Raw genomic sequence first — 14,964 nt, forward strand, 5'->3', positions numbered from 1 at the left:
TGCACAGGCTTGATCAATCAGGGGCTGGAGGGTCACGGTTCCTAAAAACGATCCTACAAGGGTTTATTCCCCATTTGTACAGTGCCTTCAGGTACGTTATCTCATTTAACCACATAACAACCCTGAAGAGGGGAGGGTAGAAATGATCATCCTCATGAAATCCAGTAAGTAGGTGACACTAGCAAGGTCCTACAGCACAGAAGGGTAGAGACCAGAGGCCAGGCGTTTTTCCTCCTGATTGGAAGACCCTTTCCAGGGGGCAGCACCAGGGGAAATGATGTCGTATTATAAATGCCCAGTGCTCACGGCCGAGGCATTATGGATGATGAGAGGTGCTCTGCTTCACATGTCTGCCTTTTATCTACTGGACTGTGGCTAACGGGGCCATAGACAAGTAACAGGAACTCTTATTTTACTCCCTCCCCACTGCCTTGATTGAGGCAATAGAGATATTTTTGAAAAGTCCATTTATATATTCAAAATTATGTACTGAGCACCAACCCTGTTCCAGTTAGCGTTCTAGTCTGGGGCTACAGCTGTGAACGAAGCAGAGCTCCCTCTCTTGTGGAGCTGACAGTTTTGTGGGGGGGGAGACTGACAATAAATAAATTGTGTATATACTGGATTGTTTCAACATTTCGGAAACATTTCAAATATACCAGGGCCTCTCACATCGTTTGTGGCACACATACACACTGTCCAATGTATTTTTGTGTGTAAAGCTGGACCTGCACTTCAAGAATCTGCCTGGCTAGTTGAAATGTGGAAACACCTTTCGAAGTAGTCTTTTGACATGTGTTGAGTGCCACCTATGTGCAGAGTCCGATACTGGGGACTTTGGAAAGATGCAGAAGAATGAGAAGACAAGGTCCTGTCTTAGGGGGTTCCCAGCCCGGTGAAAGAGGCAGTCCCTTGCCTTAGGAGCTCCCAGCCTGTAAGAGCTGACAGTCTAGCTTGGGAAGGCAAAAAACTTCAGGACCCACTTACAAAGGGGAATCCCAAGTAGGGGCAAAATGAATCCAGCCTAGACTGTTCAGAGTTGGGTAAACTGTCCCCCTCATGATGATGGGGAACAAGAAAGGGAACACCCTAGAAGTTGCTGCTTGTCCCAAAGGCGAGGAGGAGCGCCCCCCCCCCATAGGGGGGGCAGCCCTTCCTGGATTACTGTTACCCCGGCAAGTCTTCTGAATGAGATGGAATTCGAGGTGCTATTGCAAGAATGAAGAACTGGGAGGCAGGATGGGGGGGTGGGCATTCCAGGTAGAGGGTGCCTCCTGGGGACCCGCCCCCCGGACAGTTAAGCAGTCTGGGGCACAAACCTAGACAGTCACGCCCCAATACAAACCCAGTTGAAGATGCAGAGGAGAAAGAAGGGCTAGTGGGGGGGTGGGTCTTGGCTGGGGAGTGGCAGCGGGAAGGAGCAGGTCAGAGGCGGAGGGGATGAGTGGGGCGCCCAGGTTCCTTGACAGCCGTTAAGAAAGCGAGGTGAGAAAGAGTTAAGTGTGCCCCTCCACCGCCCCAAATGCTTCCTGTGTTTGAAATCCTTCAGGTCTCCCAAACCCTCTGGCCCCCGGCCAGGCGGGCATTGTCCTGGGAGCGGTTGTGGGTTGTCGGAGCGGCCGTGCCGCCTTTGTTGTGGGGCCACCTCGAGGTTCCCTCTCGCGCCCGGGCTGGGGCTGCAGAATGCGTGCCGGGAGGGGGGCGGTGCGGGAGGCTCGCTCCCTCTCCCTCTTCCTGCCCCCCCCACTCCAGCCCTCCCGATGACCACATGACCAAGTGGGCTCGCGGCCAAGCCACAAGCTACAAAATGCAGCCCCTGGAGTGAGCGGGGAGCATTCTCGCTGGCAGCCTGGGCCACGGGCACTCGGAGACTCTGCCGAGCAGCCAGCCTCCTGGAAAGAGCTCGCCGCCGTCCCCGGAGCCGCCCGCGGAGGCCAGCTTGGCGGCGCTGCCCCGCGGCAGGAGAGGGAGGCTGCCAGAGAGGAGGCGGCGAGCGAGCGCGGCAGGCGGCCAGCCCGCGCGGCGCAGCCGGGGAGCCACGCGAGCTCCGCGCCCGCACGCACGCACGCACGGTCCGCGGCTCGCGCCTTTCCCCGCCTCGGGGCGCCCGGCCTCCCCCGCCCCCCGGCCCCGGGGCCGCTGCGGCGCGGCCGAGGAGCAGCATGGATCTGCGGCGCTGCGTGCAGGCGCTCCTGCTGCTCTGGCTCTCCCTGACTGCGGCGTGTGGAGGTGAGTGCGTGCCCCGCCGCTCGCCCGCGCGCCCCTCGCCGCCCTCCTGGACCGCAGCCGACGCGCTCCCTTCCCTCCGCCCCCAGCTCGCGCGCTCTCCGCCTCCCGGGACCCGGGCGCGAGCCGAGCGGGAGCAGCCACGCGCCGGCCGCGCCGGGCCGCCGACTGACTGACAGGGCGCCTTGGGCCGGGGACCCGGCCGGCCCGGGGCCACCGCCTCCTCCGGGAAAGGGGCTCGCCTCGGTCTCGGGCGTCACCCGCCCGGCGCCCTGCCCCTCCCGGCGGCCCCTCGAAGTCCGAAGAGCTCAGGGCCGCGGGCGTGCGTCCAGGGTCCCGCGCCCTGTACCCCACGTGGTGGAGGGTATGTGTGTGGCGGGGCGGGGGGGGAGCATGTCCCGCTCCCCGTGGATCAGTGGAGGGAGCCTGACCTGAGCCTGGTGGCCTGGCCTCCCGAGTTGAAGGTTTTCCGGCCCCTGGACGTTAGGGGCCGCGCGCGGGTGCCGGGGCGCCGGCCACTCGGGATGATGTGCCAAGATGCAGACGTGACACTTGTTGCATAGGCAGGAGCGCGCGGCGGGGGCGGCGGCGTGGAGCCCGGCTGTTGCTCGGTTCAGCCTGCGTGTGAGCGGAGGCAGCCTTGCCCGGGCCGAGCCGGGCAGCGCCGGGCCGGGCTGGTCTTCTCTTCCCCGAGCTCCGATCTGGTCTGCTCTCCTGCTTCCGCACAGCAGGCCCGCCCCACGCACTCCGCGCCCCGCGCCCCCAGCCCAGGGCCTCGTTCTTCGATATCCTGGCTCCGGCCTTTACTCATGAGCCCCAGGCACAGGCTGTCTCCAGGCGCCAAACCGGGAAACGTGCGCCTGACTGGACACCTCCATGCAATTCTGGGAGGGGGACCCCTTTCTGCCCCACCTGCACCACACCCCCCACCTGGCATATTTGGCACCAGTGCTCCCTTGCCCTCCCCAGCCCCGGTCCCCGCAGATGCCCTGGCAGCCTCAGCGCAGGCTGCCTGTCCCCCGTGCGTCAGTGTCTCCTGGGGCTGTCACCTCCTGCCTCCAGCTGCCACAGTCCTGTGATCTGGCTGTCACTGCTGCCTGCCTGGCACCACAGAAGGGCAAGGCCAAGACCAGGTGGACGAATGCCAGTGCCAGGGCTGGAGACGCAGAAAGGTGGGAGCAGAGGGAAGGAGAGGGCAGGGCAGCAGGTTTCCTAGATGAAGGGCATGGGGCCCTACTTAGTTCCAGACCCTCCAGAGCAGGAGGGGGGCCTGCAGCCCAGGAGCCTCTGAGGGGCCCGGCGGGGCTCCACCTCTCTCTCTTTGGAGGCTGCCTTCTCTCTCTGCTCTTGCCTTTTGGCACTGGCCTCGCCCTGGGAGCGCCGCCTGGCTTCTCAGGAGGGTGCATCAGTTAGCTCTGGCACCCCCTGCCTTCAGCTAGCTGTCCAGGGGTCTTCTTCCTCAGGGCCCCAGGGCGGCCTGCAGGGCGGTAAGAAGGGAGCAGGCTTTTCCTCAGAAACTCCTGTCAGGCAGGCGAACAGAGAGCAAAAGACAGGGATGAAGGACACCTCATGGGCCTGTCCTGCAGGCACCTACCATCCGGTGCAGTCGGCAAGACAGGACACCCACAGGACGCCACCACTGGCAAACGGTCCAAAGTGGTACCGTCGGGGGAGAAAGAGTGGGTACAGAGAGGGTGTCCCGGAGGAAGCTGGGGCTTCCTGATCTGCATACTTGGTGCTCCCCCAGAGGCTGTGGGGAGACCCTTGGGCAACTGACCAGCACTAGGACCCTTTAGGGGTCCAGCTGGGAAAGGGGACAGCTAGTTTCAAGGGGAGGGAACACTGTGTTCGGTGCAGACCCTGTCACCTCTTGCTTTAATCTGCCCTTCTTCATTAGGCCATTTACCTTTGTGCCCTTATTTGGGTAAATTTGTTGCCCTCACATTTTGCTTAAGCCTAGCACTGGACACTAGGCTCTCACTGCCTTCTCCACCCCCATGACATCTCTAGGAGCCAAGGAGGGCCTCTTCCGTGTGGGTGGCCACCAGCCAAGGGTCCAGGTACTCATGTCCTGCTCCTCCTGCCTCCTATCCTGGGTCAGAAACAGGGCCCCCAGAACCGCCTTGCCCTTGGCCCAGACTTGCATGCTCTCCCCAGCCAGAGTCTCCAGTCAAAGTCCCAGGCCCAGGGGCGCTTGGGTGGCACAGTTGGCTTTGTGGCCAACTCTTGGTTTCTGCTCACGTCGTGATCTCAGAGTCGTGAGATTGAGCTCCCCCCCCCCCCCACCAATCAGGCTCTGCGCTCAGAGGGAAGTCTGCTTGAGATTCTCTCTCCCTCTCCCTCTGCCCCTCCCGTTCCTGCTCTCTCTCTCTCTCTCAAATAAATAAATCATTAAAAAAAAATTCCCAGGCCTGAAAACCTTGCTTCCTCCACAATACACTCTGTCCTGACTTGGAATGTCGTGCCCCTCCCCCCGTTCACTGAACACACACGAACTCCTCCACTGCTTCCTGACCTTGCTCTTCTGAGTCTGAGAGCTGCTGGGCCAGGCCCGAGTGCCTCTTGGTCTTGTCTGAGCACCTCTCTCCTCCTCCTCCTCCCCCTCCTCGGCCCTAGCTCAGAGCCTGCAGTTACAGTGACAGCGTGAGGCCAGCCTACTGTATGTCACCCTCTCGGGGAGCGGGTACCTCTACTCCATCCCCAGTCCCTAAGTGCTAAGCGCTCTTGTAACCTGAGTCCGGCCTCTCTCTGGCAAAAGACTAATGCAAGTGAAGTGGAGGGCCAGGCTGCCAGAGCGTGACGTGTGCAAGGGCAGCAAGGCTGGCCCGGGAAGGTAGCTCGGGGCTCTGGGGTGGAGGGCTGAGCGGACCAAGGATGGGTGCCTCAGCGGGGAGAGACCTGCAATACCGGGAGGGGGCACAGCCAGCGGGGGGCCCCACCGGAGCTGGGCTTTTAAAGCAGTCACAAGATAGACTGGATGGCAAGGCGAGAGGCAGACGCGTCACTCCTGGTGAGGTTGGCATGTTCCTGAAAAGTCACACACACCTCTTTGTGCACCGGCAGGGTTGGAGCTCGGGCTGCACGAAAGTCAAACCCTGTTCACCCCTGACTGCCGTTCTCAGCGTAGAGACGCTGAGGCTTCATTCCGACGGCGCTTCAGAGAGCAGAGGCTCCAGTCCCTCTAGGCTTCAGATTCTTTGGGGGGATTGCCCCCAGCCTCCTTTAAGTAGCGAATGAATTAGAAGAAAATATTTAAGTGCACTGAGGACGGCCCCCGTTTCTGAAAGGGGAATTCTTTTGTACGGCCAGGACCTCTGCAGTGATGCGCATCAACAGCCTCTAAACTGGACGGCATAAAGCCCAGGTTTCAGGTGTCAGCTTATCTGAGGGTGAGCCGGACTCAGAATCCAAAGTCGGAGGAGCCAGGAGGGTGATGGCATCAGGATGTGGGAGGAGCTGCAGACTTCCGGCTGCAAAGAAGACAGTGAGCCCCCCACCCAACGGGATGCAATGTGCCAGGGGCTCCTGGGTGGCCGTTCTCTAGGGCCTGGCTGAGTGCTCAGTCGGCTCAAGGCAGTTCTTCTCTGCCGGCTTGGAGTCGAGATGTCTCCCTGGCTGGAGTCTGAGCTACCATCCCCGTTCCCCATCCTGGTTCTCGGCCTCCCCCTACTTAGGGCCTTTCACCCCTAGTCCTCCCTCCCTTACTGCCACCAACACTCACAGTCCTGGGTGCTGAATATGTGGAGGTGATGCCCTCCCCATCTGGGTACCATGTCTCTCCTCTCCATGCCCACTCTACCGCTGGGGCCGTAACCTGTGCCATCGGCCCACTCCCACTCCACCCCCAGTAGTGGAGGGCACGGCCTCAAGAACAAGGCCTCGCAGGATCAAGGCCCCAGGAGGGTCCTTCCCTGTGCCTGGGCACACCCTCAGCACAGTCCTTCCCGCCCCGAGTGCGCCTCTCATACGGACTCCTCATCAGCATCATTCCTGCCCCCTCAGTGGTCAGGGAGAGCCTTGAGAGGACCCCGAAACACAGGGCAGAAGCTGCAGCAGCTGAGGTCAGGGGTGGGGGTGGGGGCTTAGTGAAGGTCCTTCCCTCCTCTCTCCTTCCCTGGCCCAGCCCTTTTGCAAATGGCTTTATGACAGACAGAAGTGGCTTCCTGCCCCACGGCCCCAAAGTGTGAATATAATTTGTGTTTTCATTCTCGTTAGATGATGGGTTTTAATTCTCACTGGGGAGGGAGCTGACACATTAACCCACCCCAACCAGAAGCACAGAAATGTGGCTGGTCAACAGTGGGGTCCTGCCCGGCCTATGACTTTTCTTGGGGAAGGCGGGTGGAGGACTAGAGTGTGCGCATATGCGCAGTGGGCTTGTGTGTCTTTTTTTTTTTTAAGATTTTATTTATTTATTTGACAGAGAGAGAGACACAGTGAGAGAGGGAACACAAGCAGGGAGAGTGAGAGAGGGAGAAGCAGACTCCCCCGCTGAGCAGGGAGCCTGATGCGGGGCTCGATCCCAGGACCCCAGGATTACGACCTGAGCCGAAGGCAGATGCCTAACGACTGAGCCACCCAGGCGCCCCAGGGCTTGCATGTCTTGAGAGAGCAGCAGGCCCCGGGAGCCTGGGTGGGGAGGGCCCGAAGAACAAACCTTGCCTGCTTTTGGCCCAAGAGGAGGAGAAATGCCTGGAAATTGTGTGCAACTGGAGGAAGAATCACTAGAGCCAAGGAGCCAACAGAGGACCCAGAGCATGGGGGTGCTGGAGGCAGGAGGAGGGAAAGGAAGATCAGCCAGGGGTATGACTGGGGGGCTAGCAGCCAACGGGTGGTGATATGGAAACTCTGAGCTAGTTGTGGGGATGCCTGGATGGATGGAAATGGAGCTTCAGGGGCAGGGATATAACTGAAGGCAAATCCGGTGGTGTGGGAGGAGAGAGACTGGGATTTGTGATCGCTGACCTCAGAAGCCGTATTTCTGCAGGCCAGCCCAGCCCCGGACTGGGCATGGCTCAAGTGCCCTGCAGTCCGCCTTCTGCCCAGCACCGTCTCGTCTCCCTGTTCTGCCTGCTTCCAGAGGCCAGGCTTGTTTCTGGAGTGCAAGCTCCCCTCCCCTGGCTGTGCTGCAGCCTTGGTGAGAGCCAGCCCAGGTGCCTTCTCCCTCACTGCACCCCAGAACACCCAGCACCACTCGGCTTCCATTGTCAGGGCTTGGCTTGGCATCAGGAGGCTCCTGCTCTACGCCAGGTGTGGGCAGATGTAGAGCAGAGCCCCAGAGAGCCGAGGAGAAGCCACCTGGGATGTAAGTGGGAGGAATTTACATCAGACACAGGCTCGGGCTGTGATGTGGGGATGAAAGGAGGTAGGGCATGCGGTGGGGAGGTGCCGGCTGCGGCAGCCCGCACCCCTCCTGACGCACAGACTTGCCGCCTCAAGTGCCCAATCACTCATTGGTTCACTCATTCATCCAGATAATATTTACTGGCCTCTAAATGTGGTCACAGGCTGGATAGAGCCCAGCTTAAGGCGCACAGAGTCTCTACAACCCCCCAGCACAGCCACACCCACTGGGAGATCACGAGGAGCACGGGAGCCTCAGGGACGCCTAAACACCGGTGAGATGCCCAGGGGTGAGGTATGAGATCTCAAGTACTCAAAAGTGGGTCACCTGCATACTGAAGGATGTCAGAGTCCAGTGACACGGTGTTCTGGATTTGCTGTAAAATACTTCCACAAAGAAAAAAAGAAAAGGGATAACTAAAGCCTATGGGACTCCACCTGGATAACGGTTGAATCCGGGTGCTGGGTACATGGTGGTACGGGGATTCATTTCCTTGTATGTGTGAACTGTTTTCAGTGTATCCGTTGCAAGGGTGCAATGGGGAGTTATCGCTTGCTGTGCCCTGACCAAGTACAGACGTATGCCCCACACTGTACCCCCCACCGATGTTCTAAACGGGGAACATGTTTGCGCCTGCCAGAAACATGGTAGAACTGCCAAAAGGACCTAAAGTCAGCTCCATAAATTGCAAGATGTGAGTAGTAGGTTTTGGCCCAGGCCAGTGTAAAAATTGCAAACTGTTCACCAAGATGGAAGATAAAACCAAAGAGAAGCTTTGATGAATACTACCTCGTGGAGACTTGGCCCCCTACCACGAGCCCGCAGCCCCCTGCCCGTCCGCATCAGCCCTCCTGGCTAACAGGCTTTCCTCTTCCTGCAGGGCCCCTGCTGCAGCCTTCCGATGGCAAGGGGCTGGAGGAGGGCAATGTCCGCCACCTGGTGCAGCCCAGAGGATCGAGGAATGGACCGGGGCCCTGGCAGGGCGGTCGGAGGAAATTCCGCCGCCAGCGGCCGCGCCTCTCGCACAAGGGCCCCATGCCTTTCTGAAGCAGGTACTTGAGCCTTTGGTCAGTGGGCAGCGGAAGGAGCTGGGGAGGGACAGCCTGGAAGCTGGGGGACCCTGCTGCTTCTTGCTGGCCAGACACCTGCACCGAGCCCTTCCGGCCCCGCACGCAACGTAGGTGCTTACAGAGCACCCATCTTACCCCTTCATTTTACAGACATGGAGACCAAGGCCCAGAGAGGGGCTTGACACCTGGAGCCAATCTCCTGACTCCCCAGGAGTGGGGTGTCAGCTCCCCTCCACTCTGCTGCCCGGGCTTGGGCAGGCTGGCCCAGTTGGAGAGTTCTAGAAGTCCCGGAGGGGCCTTGCTGAGCTGGAGAGGGGTGCCTCAGGGTATCCTACCGGTGTGCAGGGTGGATCTTCACCAGAGAAGGGGAGGGAGGCAGAGAGCCTTGGGGGGCAGCAGGCAGAGACAAGGAAGAGAGTTGCCCAGAGCCATGAGAAAGAAAGAAAAATCCAAGGCAGTAGCAGAGAAAGCAAGGCCTAAGCTTGCCCCTGAGGCCTGGCCTGCTGTCTCGCCCCTGTAGCCTGGACAAGGTGGCACCAACTCAGGGACTTTGGGCTTTAGGTTCAGGGTTGTGGGGAGAGGGGAACGAAGGCTGTCTCCTTTGCTTTCCTGGCTGGTTCCTTTGACCTAAGACATGTCCGTGACTTCTCGCTGGTCATTTTTGTCTCTTTAGGACTGAAGGGGCCCCTGAGTGCCCACCCCCTGCGACTCTGGCTACTCCATAGATTGGTCTGCTTCTCTGGAGCCCTCACTTCCATTCGCCTCTCTTCTCGCACCTGTCCTCGCTGCTGACGGTCCCGGCTCTTCTCACCCACCAGCTTCCCCGAATGACATGATCCTGCCCCTAGTTCGGATGATTCCCTTTCTCTCCCACGGATCCATTCAGCCCCTCTTCCTGGCCCATCCCTGGACTGACTTTGGAGACCCAGCACTGGAAGGCTGGACTTCTCCCTGGCCTTCCCCTTCCTTTAGTCGTCTTCCCCCACCCCCAGTCCAACAGCCCAAGCTTCGCCCAGCCCTTCCTTCCTCACCTCACTGGTGCCCTGGGGGCTGGAGGGGAAACACTCCCTTCTTCAGTGGGCTCCGGCAGGTCCCAGGCTTTCAAGTCACGTGGACCCTTCACCCGGCAAGGAGGCCCTGGTTAGACGGGCTGGGGCATCGATTGGGATGCGGACCAGGCGCCTTGCGGGGTATCGGAATGGGGCTCGGTCCTCTGGTGAAGGGGAGAGGGAAAGCATTGGAGAAGAGGAATAGCTGCTGGAGGCTTTTCCTCCTGCCGTGTTTGGCTTACCGAAGAGGGGAAGGAGAGGGGCCATGAAGTACTTCGTCACCTCTCTGTGTCTCCTAACACTGCCCCCCACCTCACCCCCAACTCGCTCCAACCCTCCCTTGCCCGCTAGTTCAAGCTCTCGCTCAGGAGATGGCTCTGTACCCTCCCAGGAGCAAAAGCCAAACAGGAGGAGTGGGTTCTTTTTTTTTTTTGCCAAGAATCACAGAATGTCAGAGCCAAAAGGAATCTTGGCGATCACTTAGCTCCGCCTCCTTAGGCAAACTCCTGCAAAACCAGGCTTGGAGAGGGACAGCGGACCTATTCGGGGTCACTGCAGAGCCAGAATGAGGACCCAGGTCTCCCCACTCCCACTTGATGATGTCCTCTTCCCTCTTGATGATATCTTTTCAAAACACACTAAGTGCCTTGCCCGCGCACGGTTGGGGCTGGGGGTGGCGGGGAAGGGAGGCGCAGGCCGGCTGTGAAGTGCCCCGCGGTGGTGTGGGGGCGCAGCTGCTCCCGCCTCCCTGGCTTGGCCCTGCTGGTCCATCCTGCCTCCCCGCCCCGACCTGGGCTGAAAGGGCCCGTCCCTGGCCAGCGGCCCCCATTCCTGCAGCACTTCCAGGGCCCAAGTGTTCTCGCAGAGGCAGCTCAGGTTCTGAGGCTCCTGCTCGAACCCCAACACTGGTTTTCGGGAGCCAGAAGGTAGCCTTAAGTAATTGGCCTTGGTAGCCTTCCCTTCATGTGGACTGGACCTTCTTTCCCAGTGGCCTTTCCTTAGGGGAGTGGCAAGGGGGAGAAGAAGGAAGGGAGGGAAGGAAGGAGAGAAGGAAGGAAGGAAGGAAAGATGGGAGGAAGTACAGGTCTGAGCAGGCTTCCTTCCCAGAGGCCTGCCAGGAGGGAGGAAGGGGGAGACAAGAGCCTGATGGCCCACCTATGTATGTGTGGGGACAGGGGGAGTCAGGGCCCTCCGAGTCCCACAGTAACCCCGACATTGCCTAACCGCCTCTCCCCCCTCACTTCCACTGCTGCTTCAAGGCCCACCCTGAGGAGCCGGGCTGGGCACCCGCTTCCCCCACCCCCTTTGGGCTGGGAGTGGGGGCTGGCCAGGGTCCAGGAAGCCCCTTCTGCCACTGATGCCCCCACCAGGGATCGGGCCTTCTTTCCCCTCCTCCTCTCTGCATCTCCTGCCTCATCAGCTGCCCAGCCAGCCCCGTGGGGTAGGGGGAGAAAGCTGGTCAAGTCCAGAGGCACAGGGCAGAAGAGAGCAGTGGGGGGGTGGGGGCTTGTCTTATTTAAAATGGTTGTGTATGATTCTTATACTAATTTATACAAAGATATTAAAGCCCTTTTCATTAAGAAATTGTCCCTTTCCCATAATTGTGTTCACTGTGTTTGTAAAAATTGTTCTGTGTAAATATGTCTTTATAATAAAGAGTTAAAAGCTGACAATTCACCCTTACTCTTGGAGGTCATGTTCAGGAGGGGCATTCCTGTCCCCTGAGGTCCATGGTTGTCCCTGTGCCCACATATTGCACTTGCACGGAGGTAAGTGCCTGCATCCCAAATCAATTCCAGGTCAAATGGCCTTGAACCAATTTGCCGCAAACTCGCAAAAGGAACCTCTGTGCTTAATGACCGGTTCACATAACATTCAGTCCGCTTTTAAGTGTTTTGGCATCTGTTTGGGTGTCCTTTTTTTTTCTCCCTTCGGTGTCATTTAAAGCTTTTTACAAAGCAATTGATTTAAGGACATTCTGGTTAAAGGTGGGATTCCTACTCAAATTTGTTTTATATCCTTGGTGGGTGTCTTCTAATTTTATCTACTTTTGAACACTTTCAGGACTTTTTAGCCAGTTTGCCTTTCCTGAAAATGGTTATGTTTCCTGCAATAAGTACACTTGGTAATGACTTTGTATGTATCGTTTTATGTTCCACAAAATAGAGCTGCTTGATGAATGAGAAAGGCTGAAAAATAAAATGCAAGGAGTTCAATACAATTCTGCCCCATCTGTCTCACTTCTTCACGCTTGCTGTCGAAACGCCAATATCTTGCAGAACAGAAAGGAGCATGGGTACACGCTAATTTGGTTAATCAACTCATCAGGGGCACACAGACAGACACAGTGCAGAGTACAACCCAGCGAGAAGGAGACAGGAGTGATCAAAAAGGCGCGTTCAATAAATCTTGTGGGATATTCTACAGATTTGATGGGTATTTGGTGCTAGAAATACATAATTTTAAGAAAGGGTCTGCAGACGAACTTGCTAAAAAGCCATGAAACTGCTCAGTAGGAGACAAAATAGAAAAAGCCACGCACAAGCATACAAAATAATCTCATCATTGACAAAATGCTGCCGATTGCGACACAGTGATTTAAAAATACGACATTATGCTGGAAGTGCCTCTTAAGAAAATTGGTACAAAATGCCTTCTTTCAAAATTACTACTTTGACTTTTAGGCAAACTGGTCGTCAGAGTAACTGGTTAGGCAAAGAGGTTTAGGTGGGCTGGCTTTATGCTGATTGGTCTGTTACCTCCCTAATCACCCCCAAAGCTCTAATTTTACATGAAACCAAGGAGAAGGGGGTGGTGGCAGGGCCAGGGAACTTAATACCCACCCAGGAGTGTGCAGCTTTCAGAGCTCCTTATAAAAATAACTCCTTTTGTCATTCTAACGACTAGGTGACACAGTCCCCGAGCCCCATTTTACCAGTGAGAAATGAGACAAGGGGCTCAGAGAAGTGAAGCTAGTAAGTGAATCTAGAATCTGGACTTCAAATTCTAGAATGCAAATCCTTTCTCTGGTCCTTTGAACATTCCCCTAATTAGAGGGAAGACTTAAGTACAAAGCGTGTTCGGTATTCTCAGTAAGTGCAGAAGAAATGGATGGCATGGTGTGGACTGGTGGGATCGCTAACACCGGCCCCCACAGCCCGATCACATTTGGTTAAGTTGGCAGGAGGCTGGCGGGCAGTGGAGGTAGGGGCAGGAAGGGGAGCGGCCACCTGTGTCCCCCAGGTGTATGTAACCAACTGGAGGCTAGTGGGTGACTGCGAGTCTGACCCTGGGGCAGAGAATGAGGGAAAGATAATTAGATAATTAGACATCAAACCAAAAGAAGGCAGGACATATGGGTTGCCACCCTTTGGTGATATCTTAACCAAATAAATACAGTAGGATCAGAGTAGGGGGTGGTTTTTGCAAACACAGAGGTAAAAAGAAAAAGGGGTTCACTTAACTGTTTCTGGCCCATAAGTCCTAGAGCAAGAGGTTGAAGGCTGGGGGTAGGCGACAGAGAACTCGAAAAACAACAGTGCTTCAAATCCACCTGGAAAGTAGGCAACCTCCGAAATGACAGAGATGAGGGAGGCAAAGAGACCCAGGCCCAGACACATGGCTTCTCAGGCCCCCAGGTGTGGTATAAAACGAGCCCTAGCCCTCCGAAGCCTAACGTTTCAGACTCTCCCACAAGCCCTGGTTGACTTGGTACCACCAACTGGGGCTGGGCTCCTCCACTGTGGAGGGAACTATGGGGCCTGGCCCAAGCAGCCATTCGGAAGTGCTTGTATAACTTTCTTTTTCAGGCCTAAAGGTTACTCAGCTGAAATTTCTCAATCCACAGTTTCTTTCTGACCAGAGTGAGTTCAGGCCAGCTAACGGTGAAAGGGAATAGCAGAGAAGACTTACTATCTTCTGCTCCCAGCCCTAGAAGGGGCTGCAGACTCAGCCAGCCTTACTCTGGAACCTCCAAATGGGAGGCCTCTCCAGGGCTCCTTTGACAAGCTGGTATTCCTGATGTAACTGGCCAGTGCTCACAGAGGGAGCCCGGCAAGGAGCTCCCCTCATCGCTCCCGTGGACTTGAGCCAAAAGCCAGAGCCGCATCCAGAATATTTCCTTGAATGTTTCAAATCAGGGGTCAGCAAACTTTTTCTGCAAAGGGCCAGATAGTATTTTCGACTTTGCGGGGCCTTTCCATCTCTGTCTCGACTCCCCCAGTCAGCTGCTGCAAAAGCAGCCCTAGACAAAGTGTAAATGAATGGGTGTGGCTGTGTTTCAACCAAACTTTATTTATAAAAACAGGTGGCAGGTCTCAGTTTGCCGAACCCGGTCTCAACTCAGCCCTTGAACCCTTGCCTGGGGCCCGAAGAGAAGACTTACATTCTACAGTACGGTCTAGAATGAAGGGAATTTAATAAACTGATTATGAGCTGGCCTCCGTGCCATGCTAATCTGATAATAATCATACTGACAAAGGGCTTTCAGTGGAAGGGGGAAGTCTGGGTCAGATCAGGGTTCAAATCCCAGCACCACTCTTCACTTATCTGTGAGAACTTAAAGGCAGTGTCTTGATCTCAGTGAGCCCTGTTTCCAAATCTGGCAGGATGCTATGCCCACTTTTCAGCACAGTGGTCAAGGTTGAATGAAACGATGCAGGGAAAGCGTTGGGCACTGCACCCAGCCCGTGGCACAAGCTTACTAGTGGGAGTTAATGTTATCTCTGCTAAGCTTCACCCTAACCCTGAGAAGTGGACAGGGCAGCCATCATTATCCCCAATTTCTAGATGGGGAAACAGGCTCAGGGAGGTCAAGGCGCTTGCTCAAATTCACAGAGCCACCTGGTTCTGTCTTCAGCTGGGGTCAGCTGCCATGCCCTCGGTAGGGGTCTGCTTCCCCACCATGAGTGTGCCTTGGCCCCTAGAAACTTCCAGTGTCCCAGACAACACTTAGGGCCTCCCCAGGGACAGACCAGGCCCTCAGCATTTTCCTTTGTGGCAGGATTAGTTTGGGAAGCACCTGGGCTAGGATTTCAAAGCCAGGCTCATGCTCTAGGAGACTCGCCTGGCCCTTGGGTTCTTCTCTACACAAAGCCGGGAGCCCAGAAACCTGAGTTCCAGTCCTGAATCTGTTTCCGCCCAGGGCTTGCTGGGTAGCTTGGCAAAGTCTCTCCTTGGCCCTTTCTGGGCCTCTGCCTCCTCACCTGCCCAGGCCTCTTTGAAGGGGTGGGTGAGTGAGAAGCACCCGCTTGTGAATAAGGCCTTGTTGGGGTTC

The 14,964-nt window shown here is 56.8% G+C and overlaps 1 protein-coding gene across 1 annotated transcript; it reads left to right on the forward strand.

The window, feature by feature from the left end:
- The first annotated feature begins 1,834 nt into the window (after positions 1–1,834).
- Positions 1,835–11,896, forward strand: APLN (apelin). Its single transcript, XM_036114481.2, has 3 exons — positions 1,835–2,229; positions 8,451–8,622; positions 9,314–11,896. Exons 1-2 carry the CDS (start codon positions 2,163–2,165, stop codon positions 8,615–8,617), a joined length of 234 nt encoding a protein of 77 aa, XP_035970374.1. The 5' UTR covers positions 1,835–2,162; the 3' UTR covers positions 8,618–8,622; positions 9,314–11,896.
- The last annotated feature ends 3,068 nt before the right edge of the window (positions 11,897–14,964 follow it).

Source organism: Halichoerus grypus, chromosome X (assembly GCF_964656455.1).
Source record: "Halichoerus grypus chromosome X, mHalGry1.hap1.1, whole genome shotgun sequence".
Classification (NCBI taxonomy): Eukaryota; Metazoa; Chordata; class Mammalia; order Carnivora; family Phocidae; genus Halichoerus; species Halichoerus grypus.